Genomic DNA, 16,224 nt, shown 5'->3' with positions numbered 1-16,224 from the left:
GCCATTTTTCTGGGCATGATACCCCGTACCCATTTGTCCCTGATTTATCCCCCGCGGTTCCTACAGTTTGTTCGCTACTTCCCGTCTTCCCGCTGTCATCGTCTAAATTCCCACACATTCAAGGCTCCGCCGGTTTTAGCCTGCAAGTACGTGGCGGCAAACTTCCCTTCCTTCCCCTTCTCTCCTGAGATTCCTAGATTGCTCATTCTCTTCTCTCTTTCCGCCATGGATCCAAACCCTAAGCGCTTCCCCATCCTCTCTTATGTCATGTCACATCTACCCTCCACCGTCGGCCAATTCCCCGAACACGACATAGAGGCCCCCAATCCGTCGTCGTCGTCGTCCTCCCCAACTTCACTGCATCCCTTCGAGATGGAGTTGGTTGAGCGGATGCCCCATCTCCGGCATCCCGATCTGCTTGCTTCCATGGTCCGCGCTGTCTCCGACGTCGCCCAGACCCGTTCCATTCTCCAAGCCCTCGGGGAACGTCCCGATCACGAAACCCTCGACGGTGCGCGCTCGCATATCGCCGATATTGACGCTGCACTCACCCGCCAGCTGGAAGGTATCGTGCCTGCCGGCTCTGATCTCGTAGAGAGGGAGAAGGAATGCCGGGTCAAGGCCGACGCGCAGAAGTTGCCTTACATTGCCGTCCTCAAGCTCGACGAGATGCACGGGGCTTATGAGAAGTTGCTGAAGGAGGCTGAGGAGAGGCTTGAGAAAATATACGTTTCGTCTTCTGACAGTAGTGTTCCGATGAGGCAGGAGGATGAGGAAGAGGGCGAGCAATTGAACGAGAATGTTGTTGCGATCTTGCAAGAAGCGTCGGTTAAGTGCATGGATAGGGTGGAGCTCTCCGGGCAACGGCTTAGGTTTCTTCCTGAGGCCTTTGGAAGGTTGCATGGATTGGTTTTTCTCGACGTCTCCAACAACCAGTTAGAGGTAGGCGGTATTTGTCAACTGTGTGATTCCATATGTCCTCTTGGTTTTGCAGTTGATATCTTTCACGAGTGGATCAGGATCCTGATCAATCTTTTGTTTGCTTATGTAAGAGTTCAAAAAATTCTTGGGAACAAAAAAACTATGTAGCAATCATGCTTGCTTTATTAATTGCATGATGATGGCCCAATCCATGCTTTTTTTTTCAGGATTGATTGGTAAAAATCCTGTATCCAGTCTTGACTTAATGCTATTAGAAGTAATCAAGACAAATCATGAATTAAAATAACAGAGACACTTTCCATCATGAGCTTTACATCTATAATTTTTTATGTTGATTGTCGCACTTTGTAACTTTCTATTACTGTTCGAGTTGCTGATGTCTCTTTGTGGCTGAACCGGTATCCTGCACTCACATAATCGAAATTAATTTACAATGCATTCACCAACAATTCTAGGAGGCCATTTCAATGCTCAAGTAAGCTGGCTTTAGGCTATAAGGGCTCTAGGACGAAATTTATCATCAGGAAATGAATAAATGAGCAAAATGAATAGAATTCATAATGTAAAAGAAGAGGCCCGCAACTTTTATTTATACGTTGGGTTTGGGGTTAGTTTAAGAATACCAATTAGTAACTTGTTGACGCAAATTTGATGGATAAATACCAATCAAGTCAGCATTGGTAATTGTCTGTAAAACAGCTTTGACAACCAATCTTTCCGAATTTAGGGGTTTTTTTTTGGTGAATTCAAATATTGGATGGACATGAAACTTCTCTTAAATTAATAGAAACTCATTCTATACCTGGTAATTTTGATGAATGGATGAAAATATGGAGCAGATGTAGTGTTAACCTTGACATGTATGCATGTAGTGATAATTCCACATTATGTGCTAGGATGTTGGCGATGGAGATCAAACAATTGGAAGCTGATGACTTGCTTTATCACTTAGATTGGTTTGGAACTAGGTTATGTGAACTGTCCTCATCTCGATCTAGCTGATTCCCATCCTGGCTAATCAAAATGGAAGAACGCAAAGGGCATATGCAGCGGAAAATTTGTTGTTATGAGGAGAAGCACTTTGAGGAGATTCGGTGATCAAGAAGGATGGTTGAGAGATGAGTCATGATGAGAGTTTTAACTTGTTATCTATGCTCCTCTGTTAGCCTTTGCAAGAAGGTTTATAGAAAGCTATGGATTACACTTCAAATCAATTTTACTTACTAGCTCTTTTTTTTAAGATGCAAACTCAACACTTGCATGCTATTTAGCAAATCCTTTAAGAGCATATGTTGTATGCCAAAATTTCATCTATATTTTCTTTTGTTGTATATGTTGAATATGAATCCTTCTAGCCATTGTGTTGTTATGATTTATTAGGCCAATTTAGTGGAGCATGCAAAAGAGCTGTTGCCTCATGTCACTATTCATCATTAATGGTTTAGTAAAATTTCCTTGAAACAGATACTCACATGATGAGAAAATGCGAAGTTATAACCCTTGAAGTGTCAACTTTACTCTTGCAAGAAAAAGGGCGAGGGGGAAGGGCCTAATTTTTTTAATAATCTAGTTATGCAGGTTCTATTGGATGGGAAAAGGGCAGCCAAGTAATACAATTTTTCATGGGTTTGAAAAGAAGTGTAGATTCAAGGATTTTCATATAGATTAATTGACTGAATGTTGTTGAATCCTTCGGTAGAGAAGAGATAGCCTGAAAAAAATGGAGTGTCTTTGTTGGCATAGGGAAAAAAAAGGAAAAACAATTCTTGTTGAAGTGTCAGTTAAATTGGAGCAATTAAAGCACGAAAATGAGTTTTTGGGCCAACAATAAGCATCTCTCTCTATGCATAAATAAATAAATTATATTTATATATAGCATGCTATCTTGCACTAAACTATTGATGTAGACAAAGGGGGGGGGGGGGGCAACTCATGTCCAAAATAAATCAATTTTTTCCTCCCTCGAGTTTACAAGCTCAATCAAATTTGAGCTGGAATTTAGCTCATTTATAAGCTGATCTTTAGTTCACTTATTGAACTAAGGGTTAGCTCATTATTAGCTAAGTTTAGTTCATAGTTATCTTTAATTAAATGTAATTTTATTATTTTTATGTCCTTAATTAAGTTTGTCTCTTGGAATTTCAAAATGGTTTTTGGAATCCCAAGAAGTTTTGTTTCCCATACCATGACTCTTTGGCTTCCACGGTGGGCTGCTATTTTCCGTGCATGGCCCCTTGGTTCTCATGGTGGCTGTTGGTTTTCTGGGCTGGGGGGGGGGGGTTCCTGTGGCTTTGGCGCCTCGGTTCCGTACGGCTCCTTTGGTTCCCGTGGTTGCTCCTTCGGTTCCTGGGCTGGGCTGTTTTTTCCGTGAAAAGCATGGGTGGATTTCCGTGCTTGTGTTGCTTGGATTCTTGTGTGAATTCAATGTCGTGTCCTTTTGTATTCCCCCTTTCATACCTATAAATATGAGGGTTTGCTTGGAGAAGCTTGCGAGCTTTGTCCATCTACTTTTCTCATCCCCTCCGGAAATCTTGCGAGCTCTTTCCACCATTCTTCTCGGCTTCTAACCTCTTTCGTCTCTCCGCAAGTTTACACCCCATATGTATCCTTCTTCTCTAAGTGAAGCAAGTTTAGGGTGTCTTTGATTTCGATTTGAGTTTAAAAGTCGTTTAGTTACAATTTGTAGTTGTCGATTTGTTTTTTTTTAATTTCTAAGTCTGTCTTAGATTTGAAATGTAAGAGTTTGTTCTTCCGCTCTTCGTATTCTCCCCTTTTTTAGCGCGTCGTGTCGTCCCTCCCCTTTTGTGCCGGTGGAGGTCCTCTGGTGCCCCATCCCCCGGATTTTTTTGCCCGCATCATTTGGTATCAGAGCAAGTTAGGAAGTCCTAAGTTTTAGATTTGGTTGTCAAGTTTTGTTTTGTCAAGTCAAGTCAAGTTGTGAGTCTTGTAAGTCTTGTCATGAGTCTTATTGTGAGTCTAAGTTTAGGTTAAGTTTTTTGAGTTTTTTTAGTAAAAAAAATGTAAAATAACAAAAAATGGATTCATTCAACGAGGAAATCAATTCAGATAATCTCGATGTCCCTCTTCTGTTGGACAGATGGATTCCTATAGAAGGTGATTCAACAGATCAGCTTCAACACCGTTTATACAAGCTTCAATATCACATGTTCTTATGTGATCAAAAATTCGAGAAGTGGAAGAGATATCTACAAAGGCAATTCAAGCAAGAGCAGGAAGAAATTTTAAAGAAATTTGAAGAAAAGATCAAAGAGCTAGATGCACCGTCTTCACCTCCCTCGAGTTTACAAGCTTAATCAAATTTGAGTTGGAATTTAGCTCATTTATGAGCTGGTCTTTAGTTAACTTATTGAACTAAGGGTTAGCTCATTATTAGCTAAGTTTTAATTCATAGTTATCTTTAATTAAATGTAATTTTTATTATTTTTATGTCCTTAATTAAGTTTGTCTTGGCTTTTGGAATTCCAAGAAGTTTTGTTTCCCATACCATGACTCCTTGGCTTCCACGGTGGGCTGCTGCTTTCCGTGCATGGCCCCTTGGTTCTCACGGTGGCTGTTGGTTTTTCGAGCTGGGGGGGTTTTCCCGTGGCTTTGGCGCCTCGGTTCCGTGCGGCTCCTTTGGTTCCCGTGGTTGCTCCTTCGGTTCCTGGGCTGGGCTGTTTTTCCGTGAAAAGCATGGGGGGATTTCCGTGCTTGTGTTGCTTGGATTCTTGTGTGAATTCAATGTTGTGTCCTTTTGTATTCCCCCTTTCATACCTATAAATATGAGGGGTTTGTTATGTTTTAAAAAAGAGAATGATAAGTTATTTTTGGAAGCTATAACCTGTGGGTTTGCTTGGAGAAGCTCGCGAGCTTTGTCCATCTTCTTTTCTCATCCCCTCCGGAAATCTTGCGAGCTCTTTCCACCCTTCTTCTCGGCTTCTAACCTCTTTCGTCTCTCCGCAAGTTTACACCCCACCTGTATCCTTCTTCTCTAAGTGAAGCAAGTTTAGGGTGTCTTTGATTTCGATTTGAGTTTAAAAGTCGTTTAATTACAATATGTAGTTGTCGGTTTGTTTGTTTTAATTTCTAAGTCTGTCTTAGATTTGAAATGTAAGAGTTTGTTCTTCTGCTCGTCGTATTCTCCCCTTTTTGAGCGCGTCGTGTCGTCCCTCCCCTTTTGTGCCGGCGGAGGTCCTCGGGTGCCCCATCCCCCGGATTATTTGCCCGCATCAACTATCCAGAAAGGCAGAAACTGATAGTTCAACTATGAAGGCACACTCATAGAAAGTTTAGATGCAGTGCTTTTTAATGTTAATATAGGTTGGTCTTATCTTCAAAGAGATTTATTTAATGAAATTTCAAAATTTTCGTGTTTTTTAATGCATCAAGAAGTCAAGTTTGAGCCTAATATTGAGTTCAACTTTAACATTGCATGAGTTTGGAGCCAAATTGATAGTCACGTGGCTTTTTTTAGTTAACCCTAACCTACCTTAATCTTGGACAGTCTATCTCCAAGTAGAATGACTTGTGAATTAAACCGAAGCGTTTATGCTCCTTGAACTTTTTTCTGCACATTTGTCTGATTAGTGATGTAGAATGACTTCTGGTTGGGTTTCCTAATGTAATTAATATGATGAGTAGAAGCTTATTTGCAAGGGAAAAATAATGAATTCATAGATCACCAATAAACAATCACTTAAAAAGTTTACAATCTTTAAAGGAAGCAAACAATACTAGATTTTAAAGTCATTTGATAATGAAATAATCATAAATATGCAATCTCATCAAGAAAGTTGAAATTAATTAAAAGAAGCGAGCAAATGAATTAATTCGAGCAAATGAATTAATTCTAGCAAATTTGGATCTTTGATGTGTCATTTTTTGATCGAAATCAAGAGTACTAATCTAGCCAGCGCTAAATTATGTAGAAGAAGTAGATCATGAATATAATTACACAAATAGAAGAAAAAATACAATGAGATGACTTCTCTTGGAATCTAGTTGTCACACTTGTACCAATTTTGAAGGAATCAGACTTCCAATTTGCATTCTTAAAATTAAAACTGGAAAGTGCACCATTAATACCTAAAAAGTGAAAGAAGGATAAGAAAAATAAGTTTATTGATGTTGTGGTGTACAACATTGTGCGAAGTCAAGTGGACTAGATGTCCATATCTATCTTTGATGTCAATATAAAAGGATATATTTATGGGGTAGTTGCTTAGTGTGGACACATGAAGGGAGCTATTCATCATAAATATGTCAGTAAAAAAAGAGTTGGTCAGTGCCATCATCGGCATCAACAACTAGAAAAATTTAATATCTGCCAAGTTGGTTTATAGTTTGCTTTGGAAAACACTCCCCATTCAAATCCTTACCCCTCGGTGTGGATTTATTAGAAGTTCTGGCTACTGATTGATCACCAATGGTGGAAGTTTACAATCACTAAGTGCTAATCGATGAGATGTTGTGTGAGGTGGTTCCACATGACATCAGTCAGTTCGTCTTTGGTATTCCATATATGCTTGATAGGTATGCTGTTATGTATCATCATCCCTGCTAGATCTAGATCAACCATTAAAAAAGCGGACGAGGCGTCCGCATTGAGTCGCGTCTCAAGTCGAGGCGGAAGTCATGCGTATCAGGGCTTACGCCTCGAACCATCCAGCGAAGCGTACGATTTTTTCGCACAAGGCGTACGCATTAGAGCGTAACGCCTCGAGGCAGTATGAGGCACCGCCTCGAAATTTTTTCTTTGGTATATATGTAAATACGACGCAGCCAATTCGTGTTTGTATATTCGCGTATAGGATTAGGGCTTCCTGTGAGAATTGAAAGGCGAACTAGAGGCGAAGCTGTGAGGGAAAGAGACGAAGCCGTGAGTGCAGGAGACGAAGTTAGAAGGAGACGACGCAAGAAACAAATCCAAAAGCAATAACGGTTTCGAAAGCAGGAAACGAAGCCGAAGTTGTGAGTGCAGGAAACGTTCAGGCCTCGGTTAGGTCGGAAGAGCAGGTGAGCGGTGTTGTGGCCTTGACTTTGAGATGCAGTAACGAAAGCTTGAATAACTCCTGATTCGGCTTTCTTTCATTCGTCCGCTCAGTACATGCTCGGTACCGAGCAGGTACAAGCTCGGTACCGCTCAGTACATGCTCAGTACTGCTCAGTACTTGCTCGGTACTGCTAGATACATACTCGGTATCGAGCCAGCACCGCTCGGTACGGAGCGGTACATGCTCGGTACTGAGAGGTACAGGTCGAACCCCGCCAGGGGGCAGCGCCCCCTTGGACCCCCGGCAAACTGGTACATTTTTGTATTCATGTTGTTTTATTATTGGTAGTATAAATAATTGTTAAAATCTGTCCTATTATTAGCATGACTAGTGGTACAAGAAGGAAAGTTCCTGCATAGAAATATGGAACTCAAGTTGAAGTGTCTGGCGAAGGTGCAAAGAAGGGATATGTTTACATGAAATGTAATTTCTGTGAGAAACACATAACTGGTGGCGTTAAGAGGTTGAAGGATCATCTAGCCTGTACTCATGTCAATGTGGGATCATATGCAAAAGTACCTGATGAGGTGAAAAAGGAATGTACAGATTATTTAAAGAAGTTTGCCACCACAATGGAGGTTACACAAAGAAATATGGAGGAGATGATAGGAAACTCTTCTTATTATGGATCACAACATGAAGGTTCCAGCAGTAGAAGCCATCTAGTTTCTTCTAACCGAGGCACTCGAGGTCCTATGGATAAATTTATGATAAATATTGATGACGAGGATAACATAAACACTTTGGATCTTCAGCCTCCTACTGCTACAAAAGAACTCAGGTATATGGTTTGTTTGGATATCGTCAGATTCATCTATGAAAATGGGATTCCATTTAATGTTGTTAGGAGTCCTTCATGGATTAATATGTTACGATCTCAGCCTCCTACTGCTACATAGAAGTATTATTAATTTCTTGGTCAACAATCCATATGTAACAGTTTTTCTAAAATCAGTGGATGCTTCAAGTTTTGTAAAGGATGCACAATTATTGCTTGAAATGTTGGATGAAGTTGTTGAGGAAGTGGGTGATGCTTTAGTAGTACAAGTTGTTACTGATAATGCAAGTGCATATAAAGCTGCAGGGAGAATGTTAATGGAGAAGATGCCTCACCTTTACTGGACTCCTTGTGCTGCACATTGCATTGATTTAATGCTTGAGAGGTTGGGACAGTTGCCTCAGCATAAATCAGCCTTATTGAAGGCCAAATTCGTTAGTAAGTTCGGCTTCTGCATGCGAGCGTAATTGGAGCATCTTCAATCAAATTCATACTAAGAGAAGAAATCGATTGGCCACAGATCGAATGAACAAACTTGTTTATGTTATGTTTAACAAAAATTGAAAGATAAACATCTCAAATTACAGAAGCAATGAAGCATTGATAATGAAATTGACCCTTTACTTGTTGATGATTTAAATCTGATGATGAATGGGTTACTCTTAAGAATGTTGATGTTTCTGAAGTTGAAGTAGAAGGAGAAACTCAAGTCAATGAAGACAGTGAAGCAACTACTCATGTATATAAAAGAAAGAAACAAAGTGAGATTGGAGCTTCAAAAAAATTCTAAGGTATTCTTAAATATAATGAATTATTTTTTTATGCTATTATTGTTTCATTCTAGAACTAACGAAATATTAACTGATATAGGGGATAAAGGAAAAAATAATCAAAGTGATGATGAGCCTGCATTAGGTCTTGATCATAAAGGGATATTTTATTTTTAAGTGAGTTTATTTTAAATCTTCTTTTCCAGTAATATACTAATATTATCTTAGAACAAATCATCAAATTCACAATTGACGTAATATTTTGTTATTTTTTGACTTTTTTGTCATTATTCATAATTTTAAATTGCTTTATTTTTATAATTTTGAGGCTTACGACTCGATCCGCCTCGAGGCTTACGCCTCGCCTTGCTTAGCCAAAATGCCTCGATTCCCGATTTCGCCTTTTAAAACGTTGATCTAGATTACTCAGGGTAGAGAGAAGTGCTTCCTAAAGAAGCACTATAGAGTATGATCAAGAAATATTGTGATAATAAGCCAAACATGTAAGCTTATAAATGTTGTTTGAATTCTTTTTTTGCTTCTGCTTATCTGGCTTATATCCAGATGACTAAGGATAGGCCTATTATGGAGGAAGAAAGTAGTCTTCCTCCTTTTGCATTGAGCAAGGTTGAAGTTTAACATCTATGGCTGTTGGAGAAGGTTTCACCATTCTTGTTGGAGATATATGATTTGCCACCAAAGCAACCCATTGAGCATGATATCCAAATCATTTGGGACATGCCAGTACCAAACCTCCTAAATTATTGAAACTCGGGAATGAAGAGATCGAAACACATGTTGTAGAGTGGAGTTGTCTAGCTAGCAATTTGCTGTGTGGATCATTCACTGTGATGGTCCCCATGATAGATGGCACATGAAAACAATGCACCAACTATCATGCTTTCAACAAAATAATGATAAACAATCATTATTTATTGTTATACATTGACAACCTATTAGATCAATTGAAGTTGATAGATCTCAAACTTGGTTATCACTAAATAAGCATCTATTTTGCACCAATACGGATACGACAACACGAATACGACACGATATGAATACGGGACATGTTAATTCTTAAAAATACATGATACAGATACGGTGCGGACACTACATTATTATTTATAAATCATACAAAAAAATTAAAAAAACAATCAAAGCATAATATTTGAAATGATAAAAAATGAAAGCCACATCATTTCTAGCCTTGTTCAAAATAAAAGTAAAGCATTAAATGTCTAATACAACAATAAAAACATAAACATAAAATGTTTAGCACATGAAATTTCAACTATTCAATAGAAGGAATGATAGGATTAGCTTCTTCAATGGTTTGTCTTTGAACTTCTATATCATCTTCAATAAATATCATAGTTTCCAATTCAGGCTCATCAAGTGAAAGATTAGCAAAATAATTTAATGCCCTAATATCCTATTTTCTAGTAAACTAACATCAATTTTAACATAATATATATTTTTTGGCTCTCCGCTCTGCTAGGGTTCCCCTCCTGCCTCCTGGCGATTCATCCTCTGGTGATTTCAGGGAAGCTCTCTTCCTCTTCTTAATTTGTGTTGTGATTTTTTTTTTTTTCCAGTTTGGCTTCTTCGCTTCTTCCTCCTCCGACCGTTCTTGACCAAAATGGCGGTAAAGCGAGTTTGCGATCCCCTTTTTTTGAATGAATCCATCAAATCGAGGTCTCTCATTGATGCTCTTTCTGGTTCCCATTCTAATGGTCGTTTCCCTGAGCTCCAACAGTCTTCTTTCTGTGGTTTACCCTCCTTGTGGATCTCGGAAAAAGAAATTTTGGCACTTGCGGTTCCATTTCAATACGCTTTGGTTGGATTTTTCCCTTCTTGTTGACCGACTTTGGATTCCATTTGTAGGGTTTTTTTTTCCAATTTGAAGCTTACCGCCGATTTCTATGTTACTGTTTTTGATCCATCACTTGTATTGATTAAGTTAACGAATGGTCTTGATTATAGCAAACTATTTTGCAATATATCCTATTTTGTGAACAATTGCTTCATGAAACTAACTAAATGGTCTCATTCTTTGGATATCAGTATTGAATCACCTATGATTCCATTTGGATTGTCTTCCCCAACTTAGGACCCCATCTATTCTCTCATCGAATCCTACACGCTTTGGGTTCTATGTTTGGTCAGCCCTTAAAAAAGTTGAAAATGCCACATCTCTAGAACCTCTCTTGCATGTGTATTAGTTGAACTAGATATTACCATAGCTGTCAATGGCGCAAAATAGCGCGCACCATGGCGCACGGCCCGGCGCGGCGCAGCTACGGCGCTATGTTCATGGCGAGGCGCATGTGTTTAAAATAGCGCGCGCCGCGCCGTGCGCTATGCGCCATGGCTCCAAATGGACTTTTGCGCCATGGTGCGCCATTCGCCGTTAACAGGTATGGATATTACCAAAAAGTACCCTGACAAAATCTGGCTTGGACATGAGAATTTAGGATATATTCAATTGGTTTAGATGGAAGAATTTCCTTCATTTTGTGGTTCTTGCAAATGTCTTGGTCATCTTAGGGGTGAATGTTGCATCCAGTTCTCTCCTCCTATGCATGTTCCTATGCTAATTATAATCCTATTTTGTTTGATGGGAATGCTAACGGTAATGATACTACTGTTTTGGTTTCATCTATTAAGGATGGGTTGATTGAGGGGGTATTAAGAATGCTTTTGGTGGTATTAATGATCTTGTTGTCGTTGTGGATGGAGTTGTTGATCGGTAGGATTCTGGTAGGAATGCTATTGCTGTTGTTAAAAATTTAGATGATGCCCCTTTAGCGATGCCTGTCTCGCCAATTAATAGTGGTAGATGATTCCAGTGGTGTTAATGAGGTTAATTATAAAATAGTGGGTAATGTTGTCGTTGAATCATGTGTCAACAAAGGGTGTCATGGTCGTTGTGAGCCCAAACCTTTACTTGGTTAACTTTGTTGCTACTCCAACTCCTAATGCTGGAGGTGATGACGATGTTGTGGTGGAATGTAATTCTGCTTCTTTGGGGCTGGTAGGCCGTGAAGTTGATGATCCTTTGGTTTCTTCTGCCTTGAGCTTGCCGGTTTAGAATGTGAATGTTAGGGTTCACTTGGCTGCTTTGCCTCTTAACAATGATGTTATTTCATATGGTGAAATGCAAAATGTTTCAAATTTTGGTAGCCCTTCCCCTCTCGTTGATGTTCCTATATCTCTAATTACGAACAATGCTTTGTTTTCTTATTTAGCTGTTAATGAGAATGATGATGGTATGGCTGAAGATGACTGGCTGGACGATTGTGATTCTACACCTATTTGGGATGCCAAGGAAGACATTGATGCGTATGGGGTGCATTCTAAGGGAATTTATGACCTTAATGTGATTATTATTGTTGAGGCTAGTTTGTTCAAAAAAGTTGGTAATCATAAACTAAGGAAAGCCAAAAGGAAATGATTTTGGTTTTCTTTTCTTCTTTGTTTTTTCTGTGAGGTCTGTTGCCCGATGTTTCTGATGGATTTTCTTGTTATGTTTGTTTCCCTTTTATGGTTCTGTGGCTCCTTCTCCTCCTCCCACGGGTCGTCTTTCTCCCATCTGGATATGGCCTTTTTGGACAATGATGTGGTGAGTTTTTGCTCACCACCCGGACTGCCGAGGCTTGTTGGCAACCACTGGTGGTGCTTTATCTTGTTCTGTTTGGTGACCTTGTTTGGGATGTTGATGCTTCTCTCATTTGCTTCTTGGTGGGTGTTTGCTGGTTTCCGCCTCTGGATAGTCCAAGTCGGGTGCCTGGGTGGTGCAAGAATCTGTGTCAATTTCTGAGCTTGGCTGACTACCTTGTCTTTTTTGGTTATGGTTGTGTAATCATTCTTTTTTCTTGGTTGTGTCCTCTTTCATCTTTGGAATATAATCATCTTTTGTTTAAAAAAAAAAACATCAATGTAAAAAAAAAAAAACAAACAAACAATGTAAATGGATCGAAGAGATTTCACCTACATAAGGACTGTATCAAGCTAGGCCAAATCTAGCATGAATGGATTCAAATGCAGCTATGAACATTCCATCTACCCCTACTACCATGTGTCTCTACTAGTTCAAAATAGAAATATACAAAGAAAAATAATACAGATTGTTGTTTTCGTCGATCTAAAAGAAGTCTCCATAAATTGACTTGTTGTCTATTGGATGAATGCTAAAAAATAGAGAGAAATTTTGATATCCAAAACAAGAAAGAGGCAAAATTACAGATAGGAAGACATTAACCTTCGATAGGTGGAACAAATGTTCTTTTAGACTAATCAGAACAATTGTATGTTATCACCTTTTGTGTCATAAGATTTATTTGAAGGATTTGATAAGGTAAATAAATGCAAACAATTAGGATACAAAAAGTGATAATGATAATTAATAAGAATAAATCCATTCATTTGGAAGCCCATTTAAAAAAAATCTAAATTGTAAAGATTACTTGAGAAAGATTAGAAGACAACGGAAGAACCAACCCTTTTGTGTGAAACGAAGCCCTCGGTCTCGCATAAGAATCCCTCCGTCTCAACGATGGAAAAGAAGCCATCGGTCTTGCTCGTCTCGCATACGTCCTCGATCTCGATGATGGAAACGGATGTTCGCTTGTCTCGCGTGATCGACAAAGAAGCCCTCGGTTGCCTGGCCTGCTCGACGTTGGCCGCTTCTCCTATCCTGCTCCTTTGACGTAAATGATGAAGACGAAACAAAGGAGCCCTAACGCCTCTCGTCCTGCGGGTTCAAAAGTGAGAGAGCCTCGCTTGCCGTACGTATCCGATGTGCGTGTCCTTTTGAAATTAAATAGTATTTTAATTGGATACGGCTTTGCCGTATCTGACATGTATTTGATACAACACGCCTTTATAAATATGTATATCGGTGCAACATAGGTAAGCATTAATGAGATTGGTTATCACTAGGTAAGCAATAATGAGATTGACACATGGGGGATTACTTTCAAGATAAGATGGTAGTTCTGCTAGTGTTTGCCATTTGAGCTCTGTCATGTCCCTACTAAATTCATGAGGATGGTGATTGATGCTTTGCGATCATAATTGTATGTGCTCATTATCTTCTTCTTTTTTTTATGATATTTAAGCCTTCAATAGGTTGTAGGAAAACTGCATAGAGCATTCGAGGAAGGTATTTTAGCTACTACAACAACATTATTTCCGTCTCAACTAAAAGAAGTGTAAATTTGCCAAAAATATCTACTGCATCTTGGATTTAATGTGGTTAATGGAAAAATCCAAATTGATATAACAGATGCCAAAGCAATCAAAAAGTGGCTTAGACCATGGATAATGACTAATTTAAGACTTTCATAGGAGCATGCAAGAATGATTATAAGTAATTGGTTTGGCATGTTTTAGTGATTGTCTGTCATTTGTATGTTTCGACCAAGGCCAATGTCAAGTTTAAATGGAACCAAAAGCAATATGATAAATTTCTCTTGATTAATAAGATGATAAGCAAGGCACTTGTACTAGCCTTCCCGAATTTGCAGAAACTGCTTAAGCTGGAAATAGATGCCAGTGGATATGCAATGGGTATGGTATTTATATAGGATAAAAGACTGGTTATATGCCACTTCGAGATTTTTCGAGGTGCTCACAAGAACTAGCCTCACATGACAAGAAACTATCGGCACTGCATCAAGCAGTTAAATATTGGTGTGCTTACCATCTAGGAAAGGAGACTATAATACATTTGGACTACAAATCACTTTGGTATTTGTAGATTCAAACTAAGCTGCAATGGATTTAGCATACAAGGTCGATGATTTCCAATAATTCAACCTGATAATCAATGCAAAAAGTGGTTACCAATAAAATTACATCTATATAGCGAAAGTATTATAAACTTCTGTTTATAGTTAAACTAAGTCAACGAAACTTTCTAAACTTTCTTTAAATTTGTCATCGGTTTTTAACAAATGAACATAAAATTAAGGTGTTGTTTCTTTCAAAAATATTTTAGTATAATATGATAGTTTCTTGTAATGTATTGACCTTTTTTTACATGCAAAAGTGGGCAGATGTATTATACAAACGTGCCTATAAAAATCATATGAATTCCCGTCATCCACTTATTGGTTTTAAAATTCCCTTTTAACACATCAAATATCATACTTAACAAGTTCTCCTTGATCTTCCGAACTTACTGAATGTGCTTGTTTCTTTCCTCCTCCATACCTTCGTCACTTATGCCATCCTAGTGAAGGCTAGACGGACGAGTGGAAACTCACTTCAAAGTGCAAAAGAGTAGAATAGCTTTATGATTGGGAATTCATTTTTTTCTTGAAGTGTTATACTTATCTTCTTCCATATTTCTGAGAACCAAAATCCCAGCATTTCACATTCCCTAACTAAACAGCCACCCATGTTACATAGATGGTGTACACGTCACATTGCCATTCTGCTAGTTTCATTCTGATGTTGATTTTGTACGCAGGCCATACCAGATGCAATAGCAGGGCTGGAACAATTACAGGGGCTTCATCTTTCCTCCAATCTTTTGGTGTCATTGCCTGATTCCATTGGGCTGCTGCTTAATCTGAAGATTCTCGATGTGTCCAATAATAAGTTGAAGGCTTTTCCTGATAGCATCTCACATTGCAGGTATATTGCTGCCTCTTACTATAATACTCTTTCGTTAAATTTTTTTTTTTTTCAAAGAGACGGTTTGAGGACAGCAATCACATCTTGATGTAGATCTCTTGTTGAGCTGAATGCAAGCTACAACGAGCTTGCCTATTTGCCAACAAACATTGGCTATGAACTAGTAAATCTGCAGAAGCTATGGATTTCTCTTAATAAGCTCCGTTCTCTCCCTACATCTATTTGTGAGATGAGGTCTTTGCGCCTTCTGGACGCACACTTCAATGAGCTCCATGGACTGCCCTACGCTATAGGAAAGTTGATAAATCTCGAAATTCTTGACTTGAGCAGCAACTTCAGTGACCTGAAGGAACTCCCACCCACATTTGGTGATCTTATTAATCTCATGGAACTTGATATCAGCAACAATCAAATTCATGCTCTGCCCGATTCATTTGGCCGCCTCGATAAGCTGTCCAAACTTAACTTGGACCAGAACCCATTAGTCATTCCACCAATGGAGATAGCGAACCAAGGAGTAGAAGCTGTCAAGCTCTACATGTCTAAGAGATGGCTCGAAATACTATTAGAGGAAGAGAGGAAGAGCCAGATGATAGAAAACCCCCAAGAACAGACTGGTTGGCTGAGTCGTAGCACCTCTTGGCTAAGCAATTTTGTTACTGGAGTTTCTGGGACTGTTGCAGAATATATTGGAGCCGGAGAGAAGTCTTACAGGGATCCATGTCTTGATCAACAGTTGTAATCTAGTAACCTTCAATACATGGTTCAGTATTCAGTCTGCTGCCTAGCATGTACAGTTTATCTCCTCGTGTTTGCTTTCATTTCAGGGTTGTGATCTTTCATATTTGTTTGGAGGAACTGAAATTTGGTTAAGATTTGTCCTTTACTAGTCCTTGTTTGTTGTCCATGTAGAAATTAATTAGTTTGATATGATTTGCCATCTCAATTTTGGTTCTCAATTGTGTTCTGTATGAATTCAACGGTTATGAGATAATTGTTGCCATTTCAGCTGTCAAATATATGGTATAATTGATACAAA

At 38.9% G+C, this 16,224-nt stretch overlaps 1 protein-coding gene across 1 annotated transcript; it reads left to right on the top strand.

Moving 5' to 3' along the window:
• LOC110114774 (plant intracellular Ras-group-related LRR protein 3) lies at window positions 1-16,224 on the top strand. Its single transcript, XM_020847764.2, has 3 exons — window positions 1-942; window positions 15,019-15,185; window positions 15,279-16,224. The coding sequence occupies exons 1-3, from the start codon at window positions 16-18 to the stop codon at window positions 15,925-15,927; spliced, it is 1,743 nt and encodes a 580-aa protein (XP_020703423.1). The 5' UTR covers window positions 1-15; the 3' UTR covers window positions 15,928-16,224.

Source organism: Dendrobium catenatum, unplaced genomic scaffold (assembly GCF_001605985.2).
Source record: "Dendrobium catenatum unplaced genomic scaffold, ASM160598v2 fragScaff_scaffold_412, whole genome shotgun sequence".
NCBI classification, from domain to species: domain Eukaryota; kingdom Viridiplantae; phylum Streptophyta; class Magnoliopsida; order Asparagales; family Orchidaceae; genus Dendrobium; species Dendrobium catenatum.
This window is presented reverse-complemented; position numbering and strand designations above follow the sequence as displayed.